A 24,740-nucleotide genomic window follows, 5' to 3' on the forward strand; every position below is an offset into this window, starting at 1 on the left:
CAGGAACATTTTAGGAACTTGGTTTGGGTATTACCTGTAATCCTAAAAACTGACCACAAACCGTTGGTACATGTGTTACAGTCCAAGACGCCACATTTGATATCTCCAAGAATTAGACGGTGGATTCTTGACATAATGCTATACAACATTTGCATATGTTATACCCCTGGGAAATTAAATTTTGAGCTGATTGCTTCTCAAGGTTACCAGTAGAATGCACTAAGACCAATAGTGACATAGAGAAAGAGTTGGGAGGTGATGACATCATTGCCACCATAAAACCCGGGGTGATGAAAGAAGAATGGAAAAACATAGCTGATGGTGATATAGAACAAAGAAATATCAGAGAAGCGATAAAAAATGACTGATGCAAATGCGACCAAAGTTTGAGAGATGATGCCCAAATAAGAAATTTGGATGGATTCAAAACATATATATAGAGGAGATCGAGTCATCCCTCCAATGTCCCTGAGAGAAAAAATAATCGCATTGGCCCATGAAGGACACTTAGGAAAAAATTTGACTAAGAGAAGAGTAAGAAGTATATATTGGTGGCCTGGTTTGTGGAGGGACGTGGAAGAGAAGGTCAGGAACTGTGTTGCATGCGCCACAAGTGATGAGACCAAAATAGTGAGAAAAACACTGTTGCAACCTGTTGAAATTCCCAATAAAGTGTGGTCCAAATTGGCCATAGATATCATGGGACCATATGAAAATCTAGATGTGGTGAAAATATACATTGGGCCTCATTCCGAGTACGGCGCTAACCAATGGCGCTATTAACGCCTTGGTTGACGCCGTACCCGGACCGGCAGCGCCTTGGTGGTTGGCGGAATTACCGCCCCATTCCAAGGTTGGCGGGGCGGTAATTCCCCAATCCCCATTTACCCTTCCCCATTCCCATTCTTGCCCCATAGGGCATAATGGGAGTGGGGAAGGCGTCAATTACGCCACCGTAAATTACGGTGGCGTAATTAACATCAAGGTCCCTTAGCGCCATGGTATTTAACGCCTGCTAAAAGCAGGTGTTAAAAGCACCATGGCGCTAAGGGAACTCGGAGTATGGCGGTAAGGGATTACCGCCACCGCTCTCGTTAGCGGTGGCCGCTATCCCTTACCGCCATACTCGGAATGAGGCCCATTGTAGTTTTGGTAGATTACACTTCGAATGGGTTGAGTGGGGAATTGTAGAAGAAAGTGTCACCACTGCAAAAGTTTTGAACTTCCTAAGCGAAATCTTCAACAGAGAAGGTGACCCTAACGAAATAGTGTCAGATAATGGACCACCGATATATTTCACTGGAATTTCAGAGGTTTTTGCAAGAGAGAGCCATTCACCACATAAAAACGTCACCATACCATCCCATTGCAAAAAGACTTGTTGAGAGGATGAATAAGTTCATGAAGGGAGTGATTCAATTGGCAATAGCTAATTCTATTCCATGGAAAGAGGCTCTCAAAGAAGCACTTTGCACATATAGAACTACTCCACATTCCACTACGGAAATAGAACCTTTTACTATGATGAGGGGCAGACAAGCATTCAACCGACTGAGGCCTGTTTGGATGTTTTCAGGAACAAGAGATATTCATATAGACATGGAACAAATTGTAAAGAGAGTGATGGATAAACAAAAAAAATACAAGGAATACTATGACTGCAGAAATGGAGTAAAAGAAAAGTTGTTTAAGAAAGGAGATTGGGTTTGTGTTAAAGAACCTAAGAAAACAATCAAAGGTGAATCCAGCTTTAAAACGCCACAGAGGATACAAAGCAGCTCTGGTAAGTCAGTAGTGTTGGAAGATGGTAAGAAGTGGTCCAATGATGACATTGTGTGGGTGCAAAATAATGCTGAGAGGCCAAGTACCAGTGGGAATAGCAACCGTACGTCATGGGATCTTATGAACTCTGAAACATCAAATGATGGTCAAGATGTATGCATCAAAGCGAATGTTCATGACAGTGGGGCCATTGTAAGCGGGTTATCCAAAAGAAACCGCAGAATCATACAAAACTTTAATAAGGACTATGTATATTATTGATGATTCCTCAGTTTGCAGTTCACATGTATCCTTTTGAAGCATAATGCAATATTCAGCTAATTCTTTTAGTTATGTCTCTCTAGTATCCTGTTTTCGTTTGTATGCTCCCTATACAATACTAATTTCAATATTATAAGAGAGGGGGATGTTATATAGATTCACACACAGTACGCGTCATCACTGCGTGGTGTGTGGAATCCAAGGTTGTTATGGTTCTGGAATGAATCTATTCCAGAACCATTGTGTTTGCTTGAATATCCTCGGATGTTTGCTCCGGGGGCTCTACCAATAAACCCATATAAATATCACAACATGTACGGTTCATTTATAACATAAAGCGTCAGTTGTACAGCAATCTTTGCCCATTGTTGCTGTATTGCAGTGCATTTACACAGTCATTTTATATGAATTGTAAATTGCATGCAGAAAAACAAAAGCGATAGCAGTTATGTGCTGTTGATTCGCCTGCATGCAATTTTAAACAATCACAAGTCAGAAGGGACAAGGAAATCATAAAAAGGTGAGCCAAATTCGCTTTTCTCTTCCATTTTCCTCTCTGCCACGTAAAGAAGGAAACGACGCCTGCAAATTTTGCTTTGGAGTCAGCACTTACCAATGGATTCCTATGGAATCCACCTGGTTTTCAGCCTAGTTTTCCATAGGAGTCCATTTGTTTTACACCTATATGAAAATCTAATACAGCCATGAAGTGAAGTGCTCACACAAGGCAGTGGAGGTCCGCTCCATGCCCCTCCTCCATTTTGTGCCAGCACAGAAATTAGCTAGAGTGTTAAATGGAGATGTTAAAGCATTATGCCTTGCTTTTGCATCCAGTTAACGCACCGCCCATTTTGAAATTAGGCTGTTAGTGGATTTTCTTCTAAATGGTAATTTAACCCAGTTGTGTTTATAAAACTTTTTTTCTATCATAGAATCCGGTTATCCTGTCTTCATGTACGAATTTCAGCATCGACCAAGTGTATATTCCACTACCAAACCAGATTACGTGAAATCTGATCATTGCGATGAAATTGGATTTGTCTTTGGCTTTCCATTTTTAAATAATGAAGTAAAACTGATTGGTAAGTAATCTACTGCATCCATGGCACACTATTTAATCCTGATAATTATCAGAACTAGCAAAATCACATTATGGGTCTTACGGATGCAATGTGTAGCTATGTAAGCGTGATTTAAAACATCTTGAGTGAATATTACTTCTTCCTCAAGCTTTTCAAAATTCTTTTTTCCATAATATGGACATGAATATGTGAGTCAAAGCTTATTAAAGGCTGTTAGTCTTTGAAGACTGATGGGGGGGACTGTGATGTAAAGTTTATTGTGTCTGTGTGATTTTTAACTTGATTGGTGTTAAGTGCAACCATATTTCACAGTTGTGTAATGCTTTAAAATACATTGGGCCTCATTACATGTTTGCCGGACTGGAAACAAGGGTGCCGGTAAGCATTGAGACAACAATAGAACGGAAAGTGACCAAATAAAAGGAATGTCCAAGTAAGGGTCCATAAAAATACTCACCTGTCAGTCATACAGTGACGCCAGTTAAGGAATCACTTAGTAAACCAACCCTGTTACCAGAATACCATTCTGAATAGTGGAACACAAACTCATGGAACAGTATACACCTACACTACCTTCAGGATAACACACAGTCATACCAGATGAATAAGACCTTATGGAGTAATATACAATTACAGTTACTTTTCAGATCATTGGAACGCAGAAGGTAAGCAATAACGTCCCACACTGAAGGGAGACTTATTCTAGACAGGCTAAACAACAGGTCTGAAATAGTAAAGTGAAGCCAACAGCATTACTTTTGGAAAGAGGCATAACCATTTCACAGGTGAGTAGAATAACCTTATATATATACTTTTCAGAATGGCAAAACACATTCATGGTAAGTAAAAACTGCTGTAACTGCTCACTCTCAGAGGGGCAGTTACCATCCAACTCATTCACAGGTAACATTTAAACACTTGTTATACTTTTCAAGGCAGAATCCTTTTCTTATCCAGTCCTTCACTCGTCTATTGCATGGGTTCTCTCAGAGGCAGAAGAGGGACCCTGGGGGTCTAGGTACCAGCTGTAGCAGGGTGAGATAGGGATCAGTTGCAGGGAAAGTTCCGGAGGAAGTCTCTTCAAAGAAGTATTTCTTTTTAGAGTTAGGGTCCAGGAACCTCTGAGAAGACACTGTAGGAGGATTCCAGCAGTGGGCCTGGGTAAACTGGACGAGAGGCCTTCCAATCACTAGAAACACCCCAAAGCTACACAGGAATCTTAAAATCTTAAGGTAAATATATACCCCAGCCAAAACAGTACCTCAGCACAGAAGAAGAGTTGCAGCAGGAAGACTTCAGGATCTGCAGCCAAAAACCTGGTCAATGAACTCCTTGTCATGAAGACTGAGGACAGGACACTGGAAGGTATTTTGCAGCAGGGACCAATGGGGAATGCTCCAGGCAAGAGTTTCTTCATATCTGGATGTGGCTCTGTGGTCTTGGCGCCCTTTTCAGGAGCCCGGAGAAGACTGAATATTGCCCTTTTGGATTCTCGTTTCTAATCTGGTCCAACACTCTGATGAGGTGACTTCAAGGACTCAATCGTGTCCCTGGAGATCCAGTAGGATGCCACCAACGTTTCAGCTCAATTTGGAGTTTGGAAGACCATGCACAGCCCAATGGATTGAGTTCCCAGCATATTAGGGTATGCAGCCCAACAAGGTCGAGGCACGTCTTGGGATGAATCAAAATACAGGTCTTCTTGACTCTAGTGGATCTCACTAGGCTTTGGGTTGGGGTTGTCATTTTCTGAGTCCCCAGGTCGCTTAGAAGGAAGGGCTACAGCAGGGTCTGGCAACACAGCAGGCTCTCTGGTCGCTGGAAATCTTTTCAGCTGTGTTTTCATCATCTTTCTCTTTGGATTTAGGTCCAATGGTCGACTTGTCAGCAGCTTGCAGGTTTGGAGTATTTAACAGGAACTACATCACAATATCTGCAGTCTATCCCTGCATTTTACAGAAATGGCCGGTCTGGCTGTCCAATCAGGACAGCCAGCCCCCCTTTGAGACTGGGCTCCTTTCAGGCAAGGTGAAAAACAAAGCGGTGCAGAGTTTATGACTCCTCCCTCTCTTCCTGCCTTCTCAGACACTCTGGAGCTTTGGCAGGGGAATACAAGATTCCTGCCGAAAACAAAACTCCCACTGAGGACATTCCCACCTAGCATGGCAGGGGAAGACCTTAGAAACTACACATATGCAAGAAATGGTGAACAAAAGAAGGAGCCCACCATTTTAGAAAAATTGTGGCCCTTCTGTGCATTACCAAGGCTGAATTAACAGCCTGCACGCAAAAATGACTAAAGGTCATGAAGGTAAAACCACGAGCCATTCAAGCAAACTTGCAATTATAACTAAAATGTTACAGGTAAGAAAGAAAGGGTATACATTGCATGCCCCGCCACTCCACATAGGTTAAGGTGGGGTGTGCTGGTTCTCTATATAAAATGTAAAGGGGGATGTAAATCTCTCTTTACTACTTGTAAACTGTAGTTCTCACAAATTTAGCCAGAGAAAATTTAAAAGGGGAGCCCAAAGAGCAACCCTGCAACAAAAGCTCTATATGCCAAAAAGTTGTCAAAGAGGATACAATTAAAAGGACACTTTGAAGAGTCTTTAGAATGACACACGTGAAAAGAATAAAAGGATCTGTGAGTGTGGAAAAAGGTTCCCACCAACTGAGATATTGGGGTAAATAATCCACCAGTCCATCAAAAAGTTCTGTGGCCCTCACAAGTGAGGGAGATTTAGCACTTGAGTTAAAATCTTACCTAACAGTGGGCCTCATTACACGGACGGCGGTGGACCAAGGTGCTATTAGCACCTTGGTCCATGCCGGTAAAATACCGGCACCGCCTTGGAGGAAAGGGGAATTACCGCCCTATTCCAAGGTTGGTGGGGCGGTAATTCCCCCTTCCCCATTGCCCTTCCCCATTCCCATGTTTGCCCCATAGGGCATAATGGGAATGGGGAAGGTGGTAATTACGGCACCGCAAATTGCGGTTCCCTAATTAGCTCCCTGGTCCCTTTGCGGGTTGGTTTTTAACGCCTGCAAAAAGCAGGCGTTAAAGTCTCCAACCCGCAAAGGGACCTCGTAGTAAGGCGGTAAGGGTTAACGGTCACCGGTACCATTAACGGTGACTGTTAACCCTTACCGCCGTCCGTGTAATGAGGCCCAGTTACTTTTAAGTCTGAAATGTGGTCAATTCCCATTTTAGCTGCTGATGTGTCTTTGGACTGGGCATAGCAGAAAAGAGCAAGTACCTACCATATGCATGCCAGTGATTATTAAGCACTCAGTGATCCTGAAGACAGCTCAAAAATAACCACGCACACTTTTGAGCCATAGAGCACATGTGGAAAGCTTGCCTGTTTAGCAGAGCACCATTACCACAAAAACACCTTTACTTTGCCTTGCTTCACAAAAATCTAAAAAGCTCATAATAGTACCCGCCCGTAGATGGCAATCTGTCAAACTGTATGATTTATTAATTTACTGAAGTGTGGAACATGCAGGAAGCATCCTTTGTGCACCCTTTTCGTCTCAGACTACCTTTGTACCAATGATGTTGCTCTTTTAGCTGGCAGTTTTCCGCTAAATGGTTTTAGTATTAACTGGTGCTTCATCAAGAGAGGAGCAATTGAAAAAGCAATTACTGGGTGAAGTCCATGCCAGGAAGCGCCTAATCTTACAGGCTAAATATTCCTGATCATTTGTCGGATCTCTTGAGATCTACAAGTGCCCTTAATATGGTTGCCTAGGCTGCCCTTCCACCATCTGTTTTCTTATTGTTAGACCCTGTTAGACTGTTCACAATAATGTGGCACAAGCAAGGATTTCAAGTGTGGAGATACACTGTCTTGCTTGTTTTATTTTGGTAGTTCGAGCCCCACGAGCCTCGTGTGTTGTATTCCAAGTCTTGAATACATGTAATTACAAGGATTGTTTCATCATGTTGAGGCAAGCTCTTTCTGCCTTTTTCGGATGCCTTTGGCATTCCTGGATTTGGACATGCTAGAGACTGATGTACACCACCCTACAGCAATTGAGACTTTAGTACACTAACAACCTTGCAAGTGCAGTTTGATGCCCAGAGTTATGCATTGGGAGTACCTTCGGCTTGGCATGGTGTTGTCGAGGCTGGCATCACACCTTTCTAGTGGTAATGTGGGAATGTCCATTACTGCATGATGAATGCGGCAGGTATATGATTATTGAAACATTGCTTGCCACGTTCTGAGGATAATGTAGAAGCTATTCTAAAAATATCCCTATTAGAGGCATCTCAATTTTCTAAATCAAAATACACATGGATTGCACACCATCATGGGTTCAGTTTGGTACGCCATTTCTGGTCGAATCGTTCAAATGCATACAATAAGCAGTGTTGCATAACAATTTGCTATGCAAATCTGTAGGTTTGCTAATTAAATTGCCACTTGTGTAGCAGAGCAGGCAATTTAAATGACTGTGTTCAATGAAAACACAGCTCACCCTGCATTTCCCTCTTGCCCTCAGGGTTCTCCCCACCTCGTTTCACCAAGTTCAAAGGGACTAATGGAGATAGAGTGCAGCAATAATCATCTCCACTATTACATGTGCCAAAGGCCTGGGTGGGAGTGCTAGCCAAGAAAGGTTCTTTCTTTTTCAAGTAATTGCAAACCAGACATAATCACAGTAATTCTTTCATTAAGCTAACTTCTTTTTTTAATTTTTTTTTAAATTTAAAGTGAGTTAGCCATACATTTAACATACAAAATAAATACAATGATTAATGGCTTTTAACACTATTAACAAACATTTCACAAAAAAGAAAACTCGGTTAAGTCAGGACAATAAAGAAAAAATAATAAAACAGAAAGAAATACAGGAGAGGTAAAGCTCGGTACAAACCTACAAAAATTTAAAAGAAGCAGGACCAGTTAAAACACAATACATCAATCTAAACCAACATATCCTAAAAACAGCAATCATATATTCAACAATGCAATCTTGTTTGACTTACAAATCTCTCTCACCTAAACCTAATTCTTTAAGAACTGCAACTATCTCAAATGTCAAAAAAGCCTCCTCATCTGAAGATAATCGATCCCAAAATATATCTAAATTCAACCACCTCACATCATGAACAAAACCCCAAAATCTGGAGACTCTCAAAACCCACATACCTTGGCACTTTGAGAGTAAATGGTAAAGGGACTGACTTTCCTTATCCTCACATTTGTCACAAAAAATCAGTCGGGTAGTCCTCACTATTTCTTATTGATAGGATTTCCTGCTTGGGAAGGATATTCAATCTAAATCTCAAAGAAATAGATCTAAAAGCTGAGTCTGATGACCAATTTAAATAATGTGGCAGATATGCTCTTCTTTTAGCAGTTTGATTATGAGAAGCCGAGAGTTTTGAAAGCCTCATTTTGTCAGTTGACCTTATCCAGTCAGCTGGCTGCATGCACACTTTGACTTTCGTAGGATTCTCAGCAAGTAATTCCACAGAGCAATCCGACTCAGCCAGTATTTCTTGACATTTTAGCTCCAAATTACTGAGGAAGATATTAACTCCTCTCTGCCTGGTCAATGCAACATCTTCATATAATGAACATTTAGGCGGTTCTAAGATCAACCTCAACAGGGAGACCCGTTTTCACTGCATGATTCCCCTCAATGAAGTCAAGCCCAGTTCATACCTCAGAGAACTAATAGGAACGCAGTTGGGCAGATTCAGTGGCTTCTTTAACAGTTTGGCCTCAAATTTATCCCAATCTATATTGAAAGATAGGGGATTAAATTCCAAACCAAACACAATAATCGGAACTACCCAGCCTATGTAAAACTTCTTAATAGGCAAGATAGAGAACTTACAGAATTTATAAAGAATTTTTTTCATCTGCACTCCCAAATTAAGGAGACGATTCATGGAATTAATGTGCGCCAAAAATGTCAGCGCAAGCGTGCGAAAGCGTGCGAATCGCAGTGCCAGTGCGAAAATCGCAGCGAAACCTGCGCACAGCGATTCATGGAAGTTCGTGTGCGTGGCAATCCATGGATGTGCACCAAAATCCTGCTTGGCGCACGCTGGCGCACACGCCTTCAAACAGCGTGCGCTAAGCGCACAGCGAAAGCGCACATAGCGTGGCGCACACAACAAAAGTAGGCGTAACACGGGGCGTGACAGAATGGAGAACAACGCGTGAAAATGTGGGTGTCACAGGGGAAGTACAGGAGGCAAGTGCGCGGAACGCCCACACACTCGCCTACAACACGTATTCATGGAATCAAACGGGGCTAACGCGTGCGCCAAAAAAGACACGCTAATCCGAAACACGTACGCCAGCAGGAAGCAGGCGTACATGGACCCGCGCAGCATAAAAGTACGCGCAAACAACAAACAAGCTCAGACGCCATGATGAATATACCGTTCCTAGCAGCAGTGGTCATGGGATACCGCAGGAGGAGGAAGAGGATAGTCAGGCCCAGAATTTTTACACCCAGAACCAGCCTATTTGGGATGCCTGATGACCAGGTGTATGGGAGGTACAGGTTTCCACCTCACATAATACTCGACCTGGTCAGTGAGTGGGAGGATGACCTCACATCACCCACCCTGTGCTCCCAAGCACTCAGCCCCCTGGAGAAGGTCCTCAATCTACTGCACTTCTTGGCCACTGTTGCGCAGTGACTACACAAGTGTTACGCATGCGTGAGCGGGATCGAGGCTCGCGCATGCGCTGTTATAAATAAAGACGGTCCTCCGGCAGTTTGAGCCGGGGACCCGAGCAGAGCACACACGTCCTGCATGGTTCCTGGTCTGTGTGTGTCGGTGTGCGTGCAAGTGCAGGTGGGGGCCCTGGGAAGCCCCCACCATCTAACACTAGCGACGAGGAGGCTCAGGAGCGTCCCGTACCCGCTCCGACTGCATCGGAGTGTGAGTTGATGCTCCGTGTCGTCTCGGACTCACACGTGCGGCCCGCGGCCATTTTGTGCTATCGGAGATTGCAGCGGTTGCGGCCCGAGAGGGTGCTCGTGCGCCGGTTGCAATCTCCAGTGCAGCATTTACAATTTTTGGACCCTCCCACTGCCCTAGGGCTGTGGTTTTGATAAAGAAGGAGAAGAAAGGTGGTTTTGGTGCCGAGATCACGCCTTCGCCATCAAGTGTCATCGTGAGTACGTGGCCTGCTCACCAGCATGGGTGAAGAAGGAGAGAATGAGGGTGCCCTTGCGCCCATCCCACACAGAATGCACAGCACACTAGCCCCCATGCCCGAATTTGACACCACGGGCCCACCCTCCAAGCTGGGGCCGGAATGGCTCTGTGGGTCAAGAAACTGGAAATGTTATTCAAGGCTTCTGGGGAAGAGGATGATGACGCCAAAATTGCCATCATGGTGTATTCTGCAGGCACAGAGGTGCACAGAATTTATGACTCTCTCAACATCCCGGTGGTCACGTATGATGCGGTGAAGCAAGCCCTAAGAGATCACTTCCTGCCCATGGCCAACGTGGACTTTGATAGATTTGTCATGGGCGCGGAACGGCAACATGATGAGGAGTCGCTGGACCAGTTCTGTGCGCGGCTGAGACACCTGGCAACCTCCTGCAGGTGGGTGAATGAAGAGGAGATGGTCCGTAATCAGCTGCTGCAAGGGTGAAGTTCTGGGAAACTAAGAAGGCAAGTACTGAGAGAGCCTGGTCTAACTCTGCAGCAAATCCTGGACACGGGAAGAGCGTACGAACTGGCCGGGGCCAGGGGGGCAAAAATGGCCGCAGCCAGGCACTCTAGCAAGGGCAAAGAGGCGTTTGCCATTGGACGCTCTGCCCTAGGGAGGGCGAGATGGACACCAAAGAAGGGAGATGGCCCTCCAGTGCCTGGGGCTGCTCTGTTTTGCACCTAATGTGGAGATGACTTGCCACACGTGGGGGAGTGCCCGGCAAAGTCGAGGGTCTGCGGCCGGTGTGACACACAAGGACATTATGCGAGGGTGTGCAGGGCTACCGCACCGATAGCAGACTCAAGAGGACCAGCGATAGTTGGCGGGAGCAACACTCGGAGGGAGAGGGGCGTGTCGGCTGTCGAACAAGACATGCAGGACCTGAACATAGCAGAGGAGGAGGAGGAAGAGGAAGAAGTCTTCTTCATCTCAAGCATCGCAAAGGGCCCAGGAAGCCGGCAACCGACATGTACGGTAAACATGGGGGAAGTCCCCACACCAGTCCTCATAGACACAGGGGCGTCGGTCTGTGTGTTAGCAACGGATCACTATGAAGCACTCCCGGGCCCACCTGAGTTGGCACAATCCACAGCGCGGATATATGCATTTGGAGGTGACTCGCCACTCCCCATTCAGGGGGTGTTCGTGGCGCCGGTTTCCCATGGGCAGAGCAAGATAAAAGCGAGGTTCTTCGTCACCAGCGTGAGCCCGCACTCCTTATTAAGCTGCGCTGCCTCAGAGGCACTGAACTTGGTGCACTTCATGTTTGCCGTATATCACACTGACCTGGAACACCTGCTGCAGCTCTATGACATGATCTTTCAAGGCATCGGGAAGCAAAAGGCCGACCCCATATGACTTCACATCGACGGGTCGGTGAGGCCGACAGCGCTCAAGCATCGCCGCATCCCGTTCCATCTGAGGGCGCAGGTGGAGAAGGAACTACAGACGATGGTCGATCTAGACTTCATCGAGAGAGTGGAAGGGCCCACCCCTTGGGTCTCGCCAATAGTGGTGGCCCCGAAGCCGAAACAACCTGGAGCGGTCCGCATCTGCATGGACATGAGGCTACATAACCTGGCGATCAAAAGGGAACAACACCTCACGCCCACCCTGGACGACATTGTCGGCGAGCTGCAGGGAACGAGAGTGTTCTCTAAACTGGACTTGAGATCTGGCTACCATCAGCTGGAGCTTCACCCCGAGTCAAGATACATTACTACCTTTACGACTCACGAGGGGCTGTATCAGTTCAGGAGGCTCAGCTTCGGGGTCTCGTCGGCAGCGGAAGTCTTCCAGAATGCCATCAGGGGAACACTGTCGGGACTCAAAGGGGTGTCGGACGACATCCTGGTGTTCATGAGATCGGAGGCGGAACACCTAAAGCGCCTGGAAAACACCATGGAAAGGCTCCGTGGCCTCGGCCTGACTCTCCACAAACAAAAGTGTGAGTTTTTGAAAGACCGGCTGGAATTATTCGGCTTTGTGTTCCAAGCAGGGGCATCTCCCCAGATCCGGAGAAGGTGAAGGACATCCAGGAGGCCACCCTGCCGGGGTCACCCGCGGAAGTAAGTAGCTTCCTGGGGATGGTCAACTATTGTGGACGATTCATTCGCGACTTGGCATCCCTGTCGGAGCCCTTGCGGGCACTGACTAGAAGTTACGTGGCCTGGAACTGGACCGGGAAGGAACAGAGGGCGTTCGCCGCCATCCAGAACGCCCTGTCGGGCCAGGAGACGATGGCCTACTTCAATCCGGACCGGGAGTCGGAGATCGTGGTGGACGCCAGCCCGGTTGGACTGGGGGCGGTTCTCATGCAGGCGGACCCCCAAGGGATCATGAGACCCACTGCATATGCCAGCAAGGCTCTCACCGAGAGAGAGAGAGGCGATATTCACAGATCGAGCGCAAGGCCTTGGCTATCCTATGAGGCTGCAAGCACTTTTGCATTTACATTCTGGGGAAGCCCGTAGTGGTGGTGACGGATCATAAGCCCCTGATCCCGATCATGTCTGGAGCGTCGTCCAAACTACCAACAATGCCAGAAGGGGCGACGATGCTCAAAAGGACTTGAGGGCACTCTGGAAGACACGTCATGAGCTGTCGGTGGCCGAGGATGGCCTCCTGCTGAAGGGGCACCAGATAGCAGATAGTCATCCCATGCACTCAAGGTGGGAAAGGTGCTGCAGTTGGCCCACAAGGGACACCAGGGGACGGCAAAGACGAAGGCGTGGCTCCGGTTAAAAGTGTGGTTCCCGGATCTAGAGAGCAGGGTGGATGAGTTTGTGCAGGCCTGCGTTCCATGCCGGGCGGCGAGTCCGGTGCAGAGAGGGCCGCCTATCCAAGCCATGGAGAGGAGTGAACGCCTGTGGGGGACTGTGCATGCAGACTTCGGGTCCACGGGCCATGGAATGTACTTTCTGGCGGTGACGGAGCACTGGTCCCGCTATCCCGAGGTGGAGCTGGTTGAGTCCACGGCAAGTGACCACACCATACTGGCCATGGAGAACATTTTTGCCACCCATGGTTCCCTCTGGAGATCTGTTCGGATAACGGGTCGCCGTTCCAAGGGGCAGTTTGCTCGCTACTGTGAGGAAAGGGGGATAAAGCACCGGAAAGTCACCCCGCTCTGGCCCAGGGCCAATGGGGAGGTGGAACACTTCATGCGGAAGCTCAACAAAATCTTCCGCATATCGATCAATGGAGGGGAAGATCTACGGTGCAACCTGTTTGACTTTTTGCGGGAGTATCGCACGACTCCACATCAATCTACTGGGGTCGCGCCGGTGGAGGCCCTTTTTAAACGGGTACCCCGAGGACTGTTGCCCGAAGTGGAAGGTCAGGGTCCGGGGGAGATCAACAACAACCGGTGCGAGCAGAAAGAGATGCCCGGAACGAGAGTGAGACGGCTCGGAGAGGATTGCCGGAGAAGGCGATCGCAGTGGGGGACACCGTGCTGGTGCGGAACAGGATGCCGGAAGGAAAACTGTCGTTGAACTGTGAGGCACAGCCACTGGGGGTGACCCATGTCAAAGCGTCCATGGTCACTGCGGCCAATGCACAGGGAACAGTCACGAGTAATGTGTCGTTCTTCAAGCGCATAGAGGCGGCACCTGACCCGCAAGAGAGCACCATGCGGGAGCCCAAGCGGCACGCTGGATTGGCACCGAGGGATGATGGACCGCCCGAGACTCCAGGAACACCAGAGGTGCCCCCAGCCGAGGCATGTGGGTACCCGAGCCGGGCGGGGCGCAAGCCGCCGCAGAGGTTCCAAGGCTTCATTATGGACTCTGCCTCGTAACCGGTACAAGACTGGCCGTTAAAGTTTGAAGTACTGTTGGTAGTTACATAAGTTGTTATGGTTTTTTGTTTGGGGGGGGAAGGAGGGATGTTGCGTAGTGACTACGCAAGTGTTACGCATGCGCGAGCGGAATCGAGGCTCGCGTATGTGCTGTTATGAATAAAGATGGTCCTCCGGCAGTTCGAGCCGGGGACCCGAGCAGAGCACACGCGTCCTGTGTAGTTCCTGGTCTGTGTGTGTTGGTGTGCGTGCGAGTGCAGGTGGGGGCCCTGGGAAGCCCCCACCATCTAACAGCCACTGGATCATTTCAACGCACAAGTGCTTTAGTGGGGGAGGTGTCACAGGCCACGCAGTCATGCTGCCTACACCAGGTCTTGGCCATCATGACTGCACGCCCATCAGTCCGCAGGCACATATACCTGCCCAGAACACCTGCAGAAAGGCAGAGTGCCGTCCAGGATTTCTATGGGATGGCACAATTCCCCAAAGTGCTAGGTGCCACTGATTGCACCCATGTGGCTCTACGTCCCCCTAGGGCATCAGAGCACATCTATAGAAACCGCAAGCACTGGCATTCCATCAACGTGCAGGTAGTATGTGATGCCAAGGGAATCATCACCTCAGTATATGGCAACCATCCAGGGTCCACCCACGACAGTTTCATTTACAGAATGTCAACCCTAAAACGGGACCTAGAAGCTGTGCGGCATGGCGATACATGGCTGCTTGGTGAGTATAAATGCCACAGCACATGCATGCATGTCAGATACTGAGTAATGGCACAACCCCACTAATGACACCCATCACCACCTCCCCAGGGGACAGTGCCTACCCTCTGAGCACCCACATGATGATGCCAATTCGGAACCCCACCACGCCACCCGAGGTAAGATACAACACAGCCCACATTGCAACCGGGGCATAGTGGAGCGCACATTCGGAGTGCTCAAATCACGCTTTCGCTCCCTTGACCGTTCTGGCAGGCAGCCGTTATACACTCCCCCAGTAGTCTGCAGGATCATAGTGGCATCATGTGTCCTGCACAACTTTGCAACACGCCGGGGCCTGCCGGTGGACATGGTGGTGCCCCCACATCCCCAACCACATGCATGCCCGCTGCGCATGGGAGGGGAAAGGGCACGGGGTGAGGCAACCCGTACGCAGCTGATGGCTAATTACTTCACCTAAAATCACACCCCTGTGGAGTGCACACAGCCCTGGCACATACCAGCTGACAATCAATGATGATGACATAAGGGACAGTCAACTGTCACAACCATACCAGCCTGAGATTGGTCACCTGGAAGTGTTACATTGTGTGCATCCCTACCTACACAAACACCACCAATGCTGTGTCATCAAAAGACACTTCTATGCTGCTAAATTCATTACCCCCTTGCAAAATACAACATGACAACAGTGCCATGTCACCCAACCCCGCCCCAGCTCCGCCACCCAACACACCATGGCATGTCATGCTATGTGAAAGCAAACAAAGCAATCCCCAAAACCTGACACAAGTGTCACAAAGTACACTGTCCCTAATGGAAACTGGCCACACACAATATGCTCTCAGTAATGTAGAACTAACAACACACATGACCAAATACTTACCAACAATAAAATGCAGCAACACAACCTGAAACGTAGGAAAAACATGACAGTACTAAGTTAAAGTAGTCGTAGTCCTACAACCTGAATATGCCACCAAATCGACCCCTTCCAACTGTAGTGTTGCAGCGTTCCAAATTTGTCAGTGTACTGCATAGAACATGAACTCCATCTCCAAAGTAGACTGCCTTGTGAAGACATGAGGAATGAACCTGCAAATTTGGAGGGAGACATGGAAGCACAAGCACATATCAATACACCATGCAGTGTACAGAACAACAACAATATCCACTAGGAATGTCTACACAGTATTGACTACAGACTGCCCACACAGCTCACTGGAGCCCAACGTCACTGTGTAATTCACTGTCACTTGGTCACAACCTTTGAAAGCCCATGGAAACGGGAAGCAGGAGGGGTGTGTCTCTCACGAACCCAAGCATCTAACCCAAACTCAGGACAAGCCTGCATGTGCCCAGCTGGAATACAGTGGATACCCACGGGAGCCACACAAGGCAACACACTGTAAAAAAATAATTAAAACATTTTTAAAAAATTAAAAATGGCCATGTGGGGGATGGGGGGAGGCCACCCAGGAGGTCCGAGGACAGGGTGCGCATCAACAGCCACCTGTGTGGATGTTGGGAAAAAAAAAAACAACACCTCCATGGGCTCATGGCCTGCACGGCAACGCTATTGTGGGAGAATTGCTGCTGTCGCTCTCATCACCATCTTCTGCTGCATGAAGAGGTGGTGGTGCTATGAGAGGCAGTCCACGCAAAGCCCTGGTATGGTCCTCCATGGCAGCAAGCATGCGGGTGTTGAAGGTCTGATTCTGGAGGATTAAAGTGCAGAGATCCCCATGCACCACCTCATGGGTTGCATGCATTTCTGCACGCATGGCCTCCTGTGATACCCGGATCTCTTCACGTGTTGCCTGCATCTCAGCTGAGAGCGAACGTGTGAGCCGCTCCAGCTGCTATTCTGTCCTCAAATTAGTGGAAACCTCAAGGTCAAGAAGAGTCTCCCTGAGGTTATGGAGTTCTTCCCTCAGGGCTTCCCTGTGGGCCTGGGACTCTATTGAGATGGATTGGCGCAGAGTCTCCAGTGCTGCCCGTCGGTCACTGTTGGACGCCAACATGTCTTCCCTGTGTGATTGGCAAATGGAGTCTGTTGCCTGCTGTAGTTGCTCCATCTGCCTTTCAGGGGGGATAATTGAAGTGGCCAGCCTCTCCAATGCCTGAGCCATCATTTCAACTGATGCTGCCTGTTGGGTTGCCATACCGTACATGGAGTTCTCCCATACGGTATTGCCTGGTGGCGTACGGCCACCGCGTCGACGGGCACCACACCTGTTTGAGGCAAGGCAATGTGCACCTTGCTGTGCTGGCACAGCCTGAGGCTGCAGGACTGCATTCCCCCTCTGATCTGGTGGCCCAGGAACAGGATCAGATGCTGTGGAGTGTGACCCTGTACCGTAACCGCCAAAGGCGGATCTACCAACACTGACATCCCCATAGAGGGTTCTACCCCTGGTGCAGGTGGGTTGGATAGAACAGAATCCCTGCCAGAAACACTTACCTGCAACGGCACATAAGTCTCATCATCCAATTCAGCACCCGAATAGAGGTCTGGGGAGGTGCACCCAGAGGCACCCCTGGAGAGTATGGTCTGCAGTAAGATTGGGTTCTCACCCACCACCACACCACGTCCCCCACTGGTGCCTGGTCGTGCCTGAGAGTCCTCCTGGGTCTGCACCATCTCCTCAACAGCATCAAGTGCGTCATCACCTGCAAAAACATGAAAGACAAAAAATGGAAACAGGCATGAGCACCATAGCACACACATAGGCCATGACAAGCCACAGATCCAGTACATGATTTACACATGTCCCACATGACTATAACCATGCCATGCATGCACTGTCAAATAGTTGGAAGTGGAGTCAAAAGGGCAGACACTGGGGAGAGCAAGACGGAAAAGCAACACATTTGCAGCATGTTGGGTAGCACTGGCATCACACATCAGGCTGTGAGTGCCATGTCCAATACACATACATGACATATGCCAGCACACACATGTCATGTAGCGTAGCCACGGTAAAGTACAAAACTACAGCTATATGACAGTGTATTGGCACTGTCACACATCCATGTGACATCGACATGATGAGAGGATTAATGCTGAACAGTGTTGCAAAATATGCATGTGCCACACACTGAAACACATCCAGTGTCCAATAATACAGTAATTGTGGGTTGATCTATTTTTCGTCACTTTGACATCACAGGAAACATCTGTCATTTTCCACATGCAAACAGGCACTTATCAAAACATTTCTGCAGGCCAATACTCCATCAGCCTGAATGGTCTAATCGTGAACATAACCAGGTAAAAAATTGACCCAGTGTGGCCAGTAAACAATGACCGAAGCATAACACATATGTCGCAATAGGGTAGATAAATGTCTAGCAAAAAAGGGGAGAGTGGAAACTATCATCCTGAAGGCACACTTACAAATTCTGACCAATGTATTTGCAAGATGGCAGTACAAGGTAAACTGCACTAATGTGGCCCTAATAGGCTACTGTGGGCAGAAGGGATGCAGTCATAGCCAAATACAAGGCACGTGATTGTATGTGAGGAAGGAAATGGGTGACCCATAACACTGTTGAGTACACACCCTCACCTGGCACTCAATCAGAACCCGTCACCCAAACAACATACACATGCATTACACACACACGCATGGGCACTCACCGGACAATGCTTCGTAATCAGGTAGTTCTCCCACACCTTGGATCTGTTCCTCTGTGACGAAGGTCCCAGCAACAGATTCATGTTCAGTGAGTTTGTTGTCCTCTTGTGGAGACCCACCACCAGGCACCAGAGTAGCGGCATGATTTAAGGCCAGCTTGTTCTTTGCTCTGCGTTTCAGGTCATTCCACCGCTTGTAGCAGTCATCAGCTGTGCGCCTCACAAATCCAAGGGCACTTATGCGGTCCGCGATGATCTGCCAGTGTGCCTTACGTTGACCAATTGTGGTCTTGCACCCTTCAGTCAACAGCATTTCGTGGCTATGTGCCGACACATAGGTCACAAGTGCATCAAGCTCCGCTTCATTAAAGCTAGGCTTCCTTGACATGCCGGAGTGTGTAGCCGTGTCTGGGGTCTCAGCCTGTTGTGCCAGAGCACCCTTCTTCCTCTTTTTTGAAGGTGGAGCAGAGCCAGAGTGGCTTACGCCGCTCTGGTCAGTAGGGGCAGAAGCACAGGTGGACTGGGTAGTAGGAGTGTGGGAATGCACAATGACCATAGGTCTTGGTGCAGGCATGGGTTGCAAGGTGTTTTTGGCAGGGGGAACGTCAGTTTGATGGACCTGGACCAACACTGTCCTGGCTGGGAGAGTCAGAGCTGGGGCGGATGGAGCTGCAGCTGCCCCTGCAGCCTCCCAACCCTGCATACTTGGGGCAGCAGATGACATAGCTGCCCCAGATCCACGTGGCTTGGTGACAACAACTTGCACCGGCACACGTGGCCTAGACTTGCTGACCTGGAAGTCAGCCTGGGAGTCATCCTGTGCCAGGTGAGGTGCCACAATGGGCTGGTCCAAAAAGGGCTGAGCTAGGATGGTCTCAGCCACGTTTCCCTCAACCATGGGGGGGTATGGGTGTCCCTGATTGGTCCTCCACACATGGGGGTATAGGGGCACCCTGCAAATCCCGGCCACGTCCCCTACCGTGCCCACCACATCCACCTTTTGAAGGTCGGCCACATTTGCCTCCCTTACCGCTTGGTCGCCTCCCAACCATGGCACTGATGTTGTTGTGCGTATGGGAGGAGCAGTAGACTATTGTCCTAGGCAATGGGGGACAATGGGGTAGGGTACTAGATGAAATTCGTACCCTACTGCTCTAACAAGGCTGTCTGTGACCCCTGGGGGAAGATGACGGGTCACACAACGCACAGGCAGCCCAAAAACAAACACTAACGTGCACACAACCCCTCGTAGACCACGTGCGTGGAAAAATGAACCTGCACTACGCTGTGGCACCCAGAAACACAAAAATAAGCATACGCGTAATACATGCAGCCTACAATGACCTCTGAAGGGGTACGCGACACACGGGGCAAGCACAGTTGGTAAATACGTGCGCGACTCACCGTCTGCCTGGAAAAAGAACGTGAAAAAGAAGCACGTGTGCGCGTTGGCAACAACCCTGCCAATAGAAGAATTGTACACTGTCTGAGGAGACAGGACAAAAGGAGAAGTGAATGCTGTTTGAGGAAAATGGCCCAAAAAAATAAGAAAAATGAAAGCTGTCAGAGGAAACAGGGAGTACGAACTAGAAACGCTGTGAAGTAATCGCGTGTGAACCAACAAGAAGTACAGATTTCACCCACTCGCTCTCCACGAAAAGCACGTACAAGGAAATGGCGTCCTACACGTAGATTTTAAACCGGCCCAAATGCACATATCACATACGCGTGTACGCGGGCCCTTTCCTCCAATTACATGCGATGACACTCGGACGTGCAGTTTTTACACGTGTGCTCTGTCATCACGTGCTATGAGGGAAACGCCCGCGCGCGTAATGTAACTTACGTGCTTACGCGCTAAGGGCCTTTGGTCCAATTAAATCGCGTACGTGTGCTGACGCGCTTAATTGCTAAGGGCCTTTCCTCGAATTACACGCTGACGTGCACTTTTTTCACGTGCCAAATCACTCTGTATCAAGCTGGCCACGCGAAAACACACGGAAGACCACGCTCCTGCCCTGAAGGCCATTTTCCTGCCCCCCAGAGCCCCGAGCATGCTCCCACCTGCCATCTGCTGCTGCCTGACTGCTTGCTGCCCACGTTCCCTGCTATTTGGTGCCTGCACATCAACCATCTGCAGGGGTCCAGTTGCTGTGTCCACCCCTGCTGGAACAGAAGACTCCCGACTGGGATACCATCGCTCCACAGCCCAGCCCCAGGACCCAGTTGCCCACCCACACCTGCCTCGGGGGTCGCCATGTCAGGGCAAACACCATCTGAGACCACTGGCGACCCCCAGCCAGAGAGGCAGAGGGCCACCAGCTTCAGTCAGAAGGAAGTTGGTGTCCTGGTGGAGCATGTCCTGGGGCATTATGATGCCCTCTTCGGAACATCACGCGCCAACAAGGAAGGACGGGAGAGGATCTGGGAGGACGTAGTGGTTGCCATCAACGCGGAGGGGGTGGCAACCCGCAACATCAAGCACGTCAAGAAGCGCTGGGAGGACTTCAGGTCCAGGACCCTCATAAAAACCCGGTGCCTCACGGAGGGGGGCCGGGCACGCATGAGTAACATCCAGATGAGGGTCCTGGAACGCGTAGGCACAGCGCTCCACGCCCAGATCCTGCAGAGGCAGACCTGTCTGGAGTTGAGCGGTAAGTGGCCAAGCATTGGTGTGTGAGACAGGGCATGTTGCAGTGTGCTGGTAGTCTGATACTTGCCTGTATGTGTGACATAGGCAATGTATGGATGTGTGTGTGCAGGGACATCATGGTCCTGCATGTGAAGCCACTAATGTGTGAACCACATGGTTGGTGCATGAGTTACAATGCTACATGGAGAGCTGTATGCGTAATGCACACATGAAAGCATGGCAGTCTCTGTTCTTGGACATGGAGGGGGGTGAGGGATGGGTGTCATGAACATGTATGGTTCACATGTGTGTGTGTCTGAGAAGTGTGTTTGTGTGACTTTGAAACGCCATGGATGCATGTGACTGTGAAGGCAATATCTTCGTTAACAGAGTCCCTTGTACATGGATGCTGATGTTGATTGAAGGCGGCGGGACTGTTTCTGCATGTGTGTTGCGTGCATTCGACCATGTGTTGTGGAGGGACAGGATGGAAGTGACATTTGACAGTGCCACTCATGTGTTTTTGATTCCTGTGTAGGGAAATTATGTACTGTAAGTGGATGGGGTGTAGAGATGCACACCATTAGATTTAAGAAATTTAAGATTTAAGTTTTAAGGTCAATTTGATTGGTAAATTAATTACAAACAACTTTAGGTGCTCCCAGAGAGTAAAGTGCTACCTTTACTTGAAAATACTGAAGCTGGGAAGATTCACTGCAAAAACACGGTGAATGAACTGAGGCACAGCAATAGGCAATCGGTATTGCAAAAATTTAGTTTTATGTAAGGAAACCTTAATGAGCATATTTAAATCAAAAATAATTCAAATAATAAGCAGTTGTGTAAAGTACACAGTACATTATTTCTTTTTATATCTTTTTATATAGATAACATGTATTGGTATTTCAGCATACACTAATTCTTTAGTTAGTACAAATTCTGGTAAACTGTAAACAAAAAAACTTAAAGTGCTTTGTATTTCAACAGCAACTTCATAAACATAGTAACCATCTCATGACAAAATTCAAAAGAAATATCCAAAAATCAAATCAAGTCCCAATATATGAGTAGACTTCAATTGTATGTTATTGGTATTACAAATGTCTTCTCTTCTTAACTACGCGTTTCGGGCGGTAAACGCCCTTCTTCAGGTTATCTATATTGGGTGAAGGCTCTCTAACTTCCTCCTGCAAATAATTACAAAAATATTTCAATGGGATATACAATTATTACATACTTAAGTAATGAGTACTAAATTCCTTAACAGCATAAAAGGGCACTAACCTGAATGGTGGACCTGGAGTTAAGTCCAAATATTTACATTCATGTAAGCTGTAAATTAGCTGAAAGACATATGTACATATGTATTATTCAGACACGAAGGGGAGTAAAATGTGGCTCAGGGGGAGCAGGCGCCATGGTTATAGCGCTGGGTCCCCCTGTAGCCACAGACAATTAAGTCAAACAGTGTAAATGTACCTACTGAAAACAGTCTAAATCTTACCTAAAAGTTAATTACAGCCAGAGTCAATCTGCTTAAGTCGGAAGTGAAAATTTGGAGGATTCTCGGAGTGCCGGATCAAGTTCGGATACCGGACCTGTAACATATATTATATGCTAAGTTTCGGGCTTCACTAACATATTTCGATATATGTAAAATTAAGGAGAGACAGCCTACCTGTCTCGAGGGCAGCATTCAGTATATCATCTATCCTGATGCGAGTCACCACACAATCGCTCAATTTACTCGTGTATATAGGTAACGGGAAAATTCTCTGCTGCAAAACCAAAACAGAGTATGCACTATGTAAATACTGGATATATGAGCATTAACTCAAAGAGATTATTTACAGACTCATTAACAGGAGGATACCTTAAACGTATGAGTCCACTCAGAATCCTATTCTCTGCACAATCCAATATCAATTTGCCACCGCCGTCTCAAGTAAGGAAACGCGGGTTCTATAGTGATATTTCTGCTTAAATGTCCTTTTACTATTTCTATGACTGCTCAAGCACGAGCGCCATCTTAGAATGGGTCAGGACGCTGGTTCGATAGTAATGTATCTACCTTGAAAGTCCCTCTATTGTTTTTATGACTATTAAACGCGAGCGCCATCTCAGAATGGAACAAGATGCTAGATGCTATGTGTGTATTCTATCTGGTCTATTTGTGCTCTTAATAAAACATTGTAATGATAAAAGTAGTTCTAAGTGTAACTTATGTTTTGTTGTAAGAGTTCGACATCAATACAACAGAGGAACACACATAGTATTGCAAATGATAACAAAGGTGACTGTTTAGCAATGCCCCATATCTCAACTCAAAATCACTTAACAAATGCATAGTGTATATAATTCACTAAATATGAGTCCATCGTTCCAAGAAGGCACAACGATGTACTGTACCTGTTATGTTAGCTTCAAAAATCAAGAATCTAAATCACTTATACCACTACTCTAAACAGAATAGTATTTTCACTTCAATTCCCACTTAAAATATCACAAAAAACAGTTCAAATCCCAATCAATATTCATTCCACGGGGATACATAGTGTCCAGTTTCTCGATCCAAAAGATCTCTCTTTGTTGTAATAGTTTCATCAAATTACCACCCCTCCTGGGGAGTTTAACTGACTCCAAAATCACAAATTTCATCTGGGCAATGGTATGTCTTTCTGTCATAAAGTGTTGTGCTACCGGTGATTTAGTAGAACAATTCCTTATGTTTGACTTGTGTTCTCCCCATCTCACTTTAGCTTTTCTACTGGTGAGTCCAACGTAATATATGCCACAAGGGCATTTAATTCCATATATTACATTTTTCGTATCACAGGTAGATGTGTGAAATAATGAGATGTTTTTTCCATTGTGAGGATGACAGATAGAATTTCCCCTCAGTACATTATTGCAGCAATTGCAATTGTTGCATGTTAGTGTACCCCTGTATGTTTGTTCCACTTTGATTTTTTGCGAAAAATCCGATTTGATTAAGTGGTCTTTCAACGATTTACTCTTGCTGTAAGCAAAAAGTGGCGGGGTAGGGAATAGTTTTTCAAGTGTTGGATCTAGTAATAATACATTCCAGTTATTCTTAATGATATTTTTTATTTTTCCACTTTGATGGGAGTAAGTAGTGACATACACTAACTCGTCTTCTTTTGATTTTATTTTAGGCTCAAGGGCCATTGTTCTTGGAATATCTCTCACTGTCGAGTAGTGTTCAGAGAGAACTGCCTCACTGTACCCTCTTTTGATGAATTTGTTTTTTAATTCCACAGATTTTCTCTCAAAGTCTTCTTCATCAGAAATAATACGCCTATAGCGTAAAAATTGGCTCAACGGTATACTTGTGATAGTTTTCCTAGGATGGAAACTTGTGGCCAAAAGTAAGCTGTTCCTGTCTGTTTCCTTAGTATAGATTGTTGTAGCCAGTTTGTCGATTTTCCAATATACTTTAACATCCAAAAAATCAATGCAAGTTTTACTGGTCTTGTGGGTAAACTTGATTCTTGGCGCAAGTTCGTTCATGTAATCAAAAAATTCATGGATTTCATCTTCAGTCCCGTGCCAAATTCCAAAGAGGTCATCAATAAACCTTGTAAAGA

General features: G+C 47.3%; 1 protein-coding gene across 2 annotated transcripts in view; it reads left to right on the forward strand.

Annotated features, from left to right (window-relative positions):
* LOC138455244 (fatty acyl-CoA hydrolase precursor, medium chain-like) overlaps positions 1-24,740 on the forward strand; it is an 820,182-nt gene that overhangs the window by 729,141 nt on the left and 66,301 nt on the right. For both annotated transcript variants that reach the window (XM_069607092.1, XM_069607093.1), the window contains exon 12: positions 2,976-3,125. In XM_069607092.1, the coding sequence (XP_069463193.1) occupies positions 2,976-3,125 (150 nt within the window). The remainder of the gene's footprint in view (positions 1-2,975; positions 3,126-24,740) is intronic.

This window comes from Ambystoma mexicanum, chromosome 1p (genome assembly GCF_040938575.1).
Source record: "Ambystoma mexicanum isolate Mex_15411 chromosome 1p, UKY_AmexF1_1, whole genome shotgun sequence".
NCBI lineage: Eukaryota > Metazoa > Chordata > Amphibia > Caudata > Ambystomatidae > Ambystoma > Ambystoma mexicanum.